This window comes from Triticum aestivum, chromosome 5A (genome assembly GCF_018294505.1).
Source record: "Triticum aestivum cultivar Chinese Spring chromosome 5A, IWGSC CS RefSeq v2.1, whole genome shotgun sequence".
NCBI classification, from domain to species: domain Eukaryota; kingdom Viridiplantae; phylum Streptophyta; class Magnoliopsida; order Poales; family Poaceae; genus Triticum; species Triticum aestivum.
Genome location: NC_057806.1, coordinates 367,373,794 through 367,379,837, shown reverse-complemented (window position 1 = coordinate 367,379,837; position 6,044 = coordinate 367,373,794). Strand labels below are relative to the sequence as shown.

The 6,044-nt window shown below is 43.3% G+C and overlaps 2 protein-coding genes across 5 annotated transcripts; both read right to left on the bottom strand.

Annotated features, from left to right (window-relative positions):
- Positions 1–229: 229 nt before the first annotated feature.
- On the bottom strand, positions 230–2,079 carry LOC123106935 (rhodanese-like domain-containing protein 9, chloroplastic). Of its 3 annotated transcripts, XM_044528965.1 has the most exons (8): positions 1,909–2,000; positions 1,793–1,825; positions 1,566–1,747; positions 1,328–1,478; positions 1,081–1,166; positions 858–962; positions 628–755; positions 230–451 (listed from the first exon to the last, which is right to left on the bottom strand). In XM_044528965.1, exons 1-7 carry the CDS (start codon positions 1,947–1,949, stop codon positions 682–684), a joined length of 672 nt encoding a protein of 223 aa, XP_044384900.1. In that variant the 5' UTR covers positions 1,950–2,000; the 3' UTR covers positions 230–451; positions 628–681. The 3 variants fall into 3 exon arrangements, with proteins under 3 accessions (XP_044384900.1, XP_044384897.1, XP_044384899.1); XM_044528962.1 differs by having other exon boundaries at positions 1,566–1,825; positions 1,909–2,079; XM_044528964.1 differs by having other exon boundaries at positions 230–445; positions 1,566–1,825; positions 1,909–2,079.
- Positions 2,080–3,224: 1,145 nt separating this feature from the next.
- On the bottom strand, positions 3,225–5,745 carry LOC123106934 (outer envelope pore protein 16-3, chloroplastic/mitochondrial). 2 transcript variants are annotated; one of them, XM_044528960.1, is made up of 3 exons: positions 5,585–5,745; positions 4,579–4,921; positions 3,225–3,663 (listed from the first exon to the last, which is right to left on the bottom strand). In XM_044528960.1, the coding sequence occupies exons 2-3, from the start codon at positions 4,901–4,903 to the stop codon at positions 3,548–3,550; spliced, it is 441 nt and encodes a 146-aa protein (XP_044384895.1). In that variant the 5' UTR covers positions 4,904–4,921; positions 5,585–5,745; the 3' UTR covers positions 3,225–3,547. The 2 variants fall into 2 exon arrangements, with proteins under 2 accessions (XP_044384895.1, XP_044384896.1); XM_044528961.1 differs by having other exon boundaries at positions 4,579–4,907; positions 5,585–5,739.
- Between the last annotated feature and the right edge of the window lie 299 nt (positions 5,746–6,044).

Sequence of the window (6,044 nt, the reverse complement as noted above, 5' to 3'; positions counted from 1 at the left end):
GAGGTATGTTTGGTATTAGGCCCAGACTATCAGTATCCCTTTATCAATTGGATAGGAATAGCAACAGATGTTGCCTAGACAGTGGTTTAGTCTTGTTGTTGTATTACTTTGTAATGTCTTGTGTGAACAATTAATAAAGTGGCTGCATGTATCGTCTAGATGCAGAGGCCGGGAGTCTTCCTCATTTTCAAAAATAATAATAATAATTAAATAACTCAAAATCGACGAGTTGAACACAATCTGTTTTTTACTTGAAACGCCACAAAATTTATGGATCGAACTATAATTGACGTAGAAGAGGGTGTATGTGAGAAAAAGAAATTACTCGAGCCAAAAATACACAGTAGTAGAATTTTCAGAAAGTCCCTAAATATTACACATGGAGCCTAACATCCCTTTCCAGTCTGAAGAGATCTCACCAAGTACACCTACTGATACGCTTAACCTGCAGCTAAATGAAACAAACAACACACAAAAACAAAATTAGTGTGTATCCAGATTTTATAACAACTGGCCTACATACTAAGCAGCAGGGACTGTTGTTTGTGCGTTTAAGCTTAAATCAGTAGCATCGATTGTAATTGTCCATAGAAGAATTTTAGTATGAAATCATGAAGAGTTCCATACCTGCCAGTGAAAAATATGAACTCAGGAGAGTAACTAAAAGAGCGGCGATCCTGATCACAATTTGATGCCAGCCGACTCGAAGATCTGCTTAGCCTGGTCCGGGAACACTGTTATGAGCAGCAACAAGGCTGCATACATGCATAAAACGACGATCATGAGCTGATGCACACATTATTATTACTATTATTATTGTTCTTATTCAGAGATAGGGAAAGTTAGCTCGGTCTTACTTATCAAGACAGTCCCAAGAACTATGGAGATCTTCCCCTGGATGGTCACAAGGCCAGCTTTCCCCGCATTCTGCAGCTCGGCTTTGCCGACGGTCTCGAACGTTCCTACGAAACATGACAATTCATTACAGCACAAAGCAGAAGAATTGCAAAACACTCTACACCAACACAAGATTTCTTCAGTAAATTCTAGAGAGGATTTCAGAGCACTGAATACTGATACCTGGTTTCAGTGTCTGAAGGCCTGAGGTGATGCAGGCCAGGTTCTGGAAGCCCTCTCGCTCCAATGCATCTGCAGCCGCTGTGGACCTTCAGCAGATGAACAAAATAAAAAAGGGCCAAGTTAGCTTCTCACGGTGAATTACAAAAAGAAAATTTGTACCAATGCTAATGTTATAGTAATATATTGGTTATGAATTATTAGCAGCCTGATGAAGGGGCTTTAATCAATTTGTTAACTGAAGAATTACCTGAGGCCTTCCTGGCAGACAACCAGCAGCTTGCTCTCCGGCGAGAACTTGCTCCTCACCGTCTTGGTGAAGTCCCGGTTGAGCTTGGTGAAGGACAGGCCGTAGAATAGGCCGGCGAAGTTGTTGTGCGCCTGCCGCTTGATGATCGTTCCTGGCAGAAAACAACACGCGTTGATGAATTTCCTTGAAGAAAAATGCAAGAAGAGAGAGTGTAAGCAAGCTCTGCAGGTACGAGTACCAATGTCGTTGTCTTCGTTCTCGATGTAGAGCGGGACGTGGGCGGAGGCCCTGACGTGCGCCCTCTCGTACTGCCGCCGGTCCCGGACGTCCAGCACCGTGTACCCCTCCTCCGCCACCAGCCGCTTCGCCTCGTCGCCGTCCACGAAGCTCACCTCCGCGCGGACGGCCACGGCGGCGGCGGACCACCTCCTCAGGGACAGCCCGCCGCTGCTCCGCCCGGTGCCGCCATTCCTGAGCCTCACGGCTATCCAAGAACCTCTGCACCACACGGATTTGGTTGCTCAGAGCGAAGCCAGATTAACAATGGAGAAAATGGAGGGGGAAAGCGCATCTTGGCTCACCTTGGGGGAGAGAAGGCAGTAGATAGACCAAGAACTGCCATTTCTGCTTCTTGATTTTCTCTGCTCGTCTCTTTGTTTCAGAAATTTTTGTTCTCTTGGAGAAGAAAGAAATGGGGTTCTTTGGGGGAGGCAAATGGATTTGCAGCAACAAGAGAGGGGGATATCCAGGGGTCCAATGGGCTCGTGCCACGTCGGATCCACGCTGGAGAGGGAGAGTTTTCATTTGGGGCCCACGATAGCATATGGAGTTTCTCTGCCTGTTTCGTTGATGCCGATTCCTGGAATTTTGGAACATCTGTGCTGGAGTGACACTTACACTTAGCTAGCAGGATTTGTATCACCTCAAAAAAAAAAAAAGCTAGCAGGATTTGTAACCCCTAAAAAAAGCTATATGTGGTGAATGAAAGCAAACTTTGCTAAAGATGAAGCATTCCATGCATAAAAATATGGTACTCCTCCTATCCAAAATTAATGTCGTTGTTTTAGTTGCATACAAAAAGATGGTATATAAATTTCAGGGCCGAACAACAACAACCCGCCGATCCAACTGATTTTACTCTTCTGCTCTTTGTCATGCTCATATAGCGATATTATACTATTACCTCTGTCCGAAATTAGTTTGAGCAACAAGTAATTTCGGACGGAGGAAGTATCATACAAACAAGTGAGGATTTTTTGGCCACCGAGCTCCTTGGAGCCTGAAATTTTCAAAAAAAATTCAAAATCAACTTGAGTTTTTAAAAACTATTGAAGAATATAACATACATAGTGATGTATGCTACCCCGTCCCAAAATAAATGTTGCTGACTTACAACTTTGTACAGAGGGAGTACATCGGTGTAAAAATGTCACAATGAAATGCATTTTGATGCGAGCTACAAAAAATCCATGTACTTTTAATGTCACGAAGTCATGAGGCTGGTCATAGTGAGAGTAAATTAGCTAGTAACATAACCGAAACTACTCTACACACGATTGTGCATGCACGATTTTTGGACGATGCATTCCTTGAACAATGCAGATTTGCAAGACAATACAATCCAATGGATGCTTTTGTCCATCGTGCATCGTGCAGGAAGCATCGTCCGTGTAGCACTGCTTTAACATAACACCAAGGCAAATTTGTTTACTGTAACATAGCGGTTTTTAAAAAAAATGAGTCTACAAGCTAATCAATGAAACCATTTAAGACACTATGCACTATGGGGATGATATAAATTACTCCCTACTACAGCAGATAACACCACAACTCGTTAATAGAAGAAATAAAACAAGAAATCTACATGGCCTCAGTCATCGGGTCACATAACACTCAGTGAAAATAAGCATCCACCAAATAAGTGGGGAACAATGTTATATTCAAACATCCCGATTAAAATTTGGGATGACAAGATCGTACTTGAACACTTTCGACCATGAACTTCAGCGATTGCTAAAGCGTGTATGAAATGCCAAAAGTACTTCAAACTTGAATTTACAGATCAGGAGCAACCACCACATGGTACCATATCCTTTACTACCTCTACTATGAACAGACTACATTCAGAGAAACTCCTCTGGTATTGTGCATGCTTAGAACAGAAACATGGAACTGCTTGAGTGAAGTTGTAGATACAGCTGTTCAGGATGATACATTGACTTAGTGGTTCTCAGCTTTTTCTTCCTCCTCAGTAGTTCTCATTCCAGTCACATCCAAGAGTACCGAAGTCAGAGCGAGCGCAGACCCTGACACGAGGAGTGTCCGGAGTCTCCCGGCTGTGCATATACATACAAGGATAAAAATGTTAGACTGGTCAGTAGTATTAGTAAATTTCGACTCCGAACTAACAAATTGAAGAAAGAGTCACGCATAGTAGGGCCATCGTCGTAGTGGAAGATAATAGGAAACATAGGGAAGAGGAGATTTCCTTCCAAGATATGTACTGCATTGGAAGGGGCATCAAAGTGAAACTATGTCAAACCTAACAGTAAATCATCCCCTAATGTTTCATACTGAATCCCTAACTGCATATGCACTGAATACTGAATCCCTAACTGCATACTGAATCCCTAACTATGTCAAAATATGTCAATATCATGATTTTTGCTACTCCTCCAAGATCCTCAACTGAATCCCTAACTGCATATGTTTGCAGAAAAATAGCAGATCTAGTTCTAAACTGACCTTTCCAGCATCATCTTTCTTATAATGTCTAATTTCCAGACATTTTGTTTTGACTTGGACTATCAAAATAATGGAAACGAAAATAAGAAAAACTAAATGTTTAAATAATAAAGCAAAAAATGGATCCAAATACAAGCCAAAGGACTTGAACCGTTGAACCTGCCCAACCCAACTGAGGCTAACTCTGCGTACATATTTTGACGACCGCGTCACCAGCGAAAATAGTGGCAACATGTGATTAAATACTGTATGAACCAGTAATACAGGACCGACTGTAAAGTACTAAAGATGGATGCATAATGGAGGAAAAAATCATCACAAATGTTGGTTCCACATTATGATACAAGAGTGAAACATCCAATCAAAGTTTGCAGAGTGGACTCAAGGTATGCCTGGAAAATTCACAATTTTGAATTCCGAAAAAGGAAGCAGATAATCCACAAGGACGGTCATTTAACCGAATTAGAAATTTCAGGCCAAGCATAACAACTAGTATAGATAATTACCTCTGAAACCCATAGTTGCACCCGCAGCAAAACCAGCCACAGCACCATTAATGATGTCCTTCTTCCCCCTGACCCTTTCAAGAGACTGCTCCACGCCTACATATGTAGCTCCAAGAATTGCCAAGGTTCCCGCGTAACTTCGACACACCTTGCCAGTTCTAACCAGCTCAGGATACTTGACATTACTGCCAACCTTAGGTCCATTGTGCAGCATAGAAACCAGCAAGCCCCAAACGCTGCCAGCAGCTAAACCAATGCCCGCACCCTTGCTTGTCTTCAAGATAAGTCCATCATCTACCGGAGCTCTCAAACTGGAACCCTCCATGTTCCTGGTACAAGGAAACTGATAAAAAATCCAGCAGAGTTAGAGTAATGAATAACGAGAATGGCAATTTACAAGCAACAATAGGTGTACCAAGTCAAGATAATAAAGAATGAGGTCAAGAAAACAATGCCATCAACACGAAACAATGTTATATGTGCTACATGATTTCGAACAAATCGAGCAGAGTAAAAAGGACTGGAGGGAGTAGATAAAACAGGATGGACAATCCAAGTTCAGAACTACAATACCGTCATCCGCCGTTTGTCGTCAAACTCATCGTTGCTATATCCGGAGCATACATATATAAGGGAATTTACTAGAGCGTAACGGATCCTACGAGAAGACCGCAATAAGCAAAGCACGGATTCACATGATCGAGCAGATCGCAGCACGCTAACCAAAGCTCTTGATCGCACTACTGCTGCGAGAACCGCCTACCATATGTAGCCAGGAACCAAGAACGAGAATAAAACGAGCATGGGCACGTTCAAATCGATCGCAATCGACAGTGAGAAGATCTTCATGGCCGGACGCCGACGAAACCGGCCGTCACCAAATTGGAGGCGGGAAAACGGCGAAGGAAGAGACCGCCAGCAGCGACAGCGCAAGCGAAGCCTCGATCGGGATCAGAAAAGCGTTCGTGGGAAGTCTCGGAACAAGTTAGGGTAGCGACAAACCAACCTCTTGATTTCTCTCCTCGGTTCGTCCGCTCGCTTTTGCTTCTTCTTCTTCTTCCTGGTGTTGCGGAGGTTTGCCTGCGTCGATAGCGAGAGCGAGAGAGACAACTATTTTCCTTTTTTATGATGAGGGAAGGAAGCGAGGGAGACCGCGTGCGCCGCAAGAAGATTAGCGTCCCTTTATTTAGGCCTACTATAATATCACGTTGCCGCAAAGTAATTGGAGACATGATCTTTTTTTTTGAGAATTACATAATCCTTTTCTTTTGAGTCGGGAGTAATCGGTTTTGACAAAACCCCCGGCCGTAATGGGTCAAGTTAAAGCCCATAGACCTGACTCTTCGTCTGGCCGGGCTTTAAACCTAAAATCCCAAGCCCCAAGCAAGTCTTTTTTTCCCCCTGCGAATCAACATTGTGTTTGGATTGTTAGGAGGGCAGTGATATTCCAGCTCATCAGGGGTCAA

Coding starts and splice junctions, on each gene's coding strand:
- LOC123106935 (XM_044528962.1), bottom strand. CDS start 1,949: ATGGCAGTTCTTGGTCTATCTACTGCCTTCTCTCCCCCAAG. Junction 1,167..1,327: donor GTCTGCCAGGAAGGCCTCAG/GTAATTCTTCAG, acceptor CATCTGCTGAAG/GTCCACAGCGGCTGCAGATG. Junction 963..1,080: donor CCTTCAGACACTGAAACCAG/GTATCAGTATTC, acceptor CATGTTTCGTAG/GAACGTTCGAGACCGTCGGC.
- LOC123106934 (XM_044528960.1), bottom strand. CDS start 4,903: ATGGAGGGTTCCAGTTTGAGAGCTCCGGTAGATGATGGACTTATCTTG. Junction 3,664..4,578: donor TGCAACTATGGGTTTCAGAG/GTAATTATCTAT, acceptor GTATATGCACAG/CCGGGAGACTCCGGACACTC.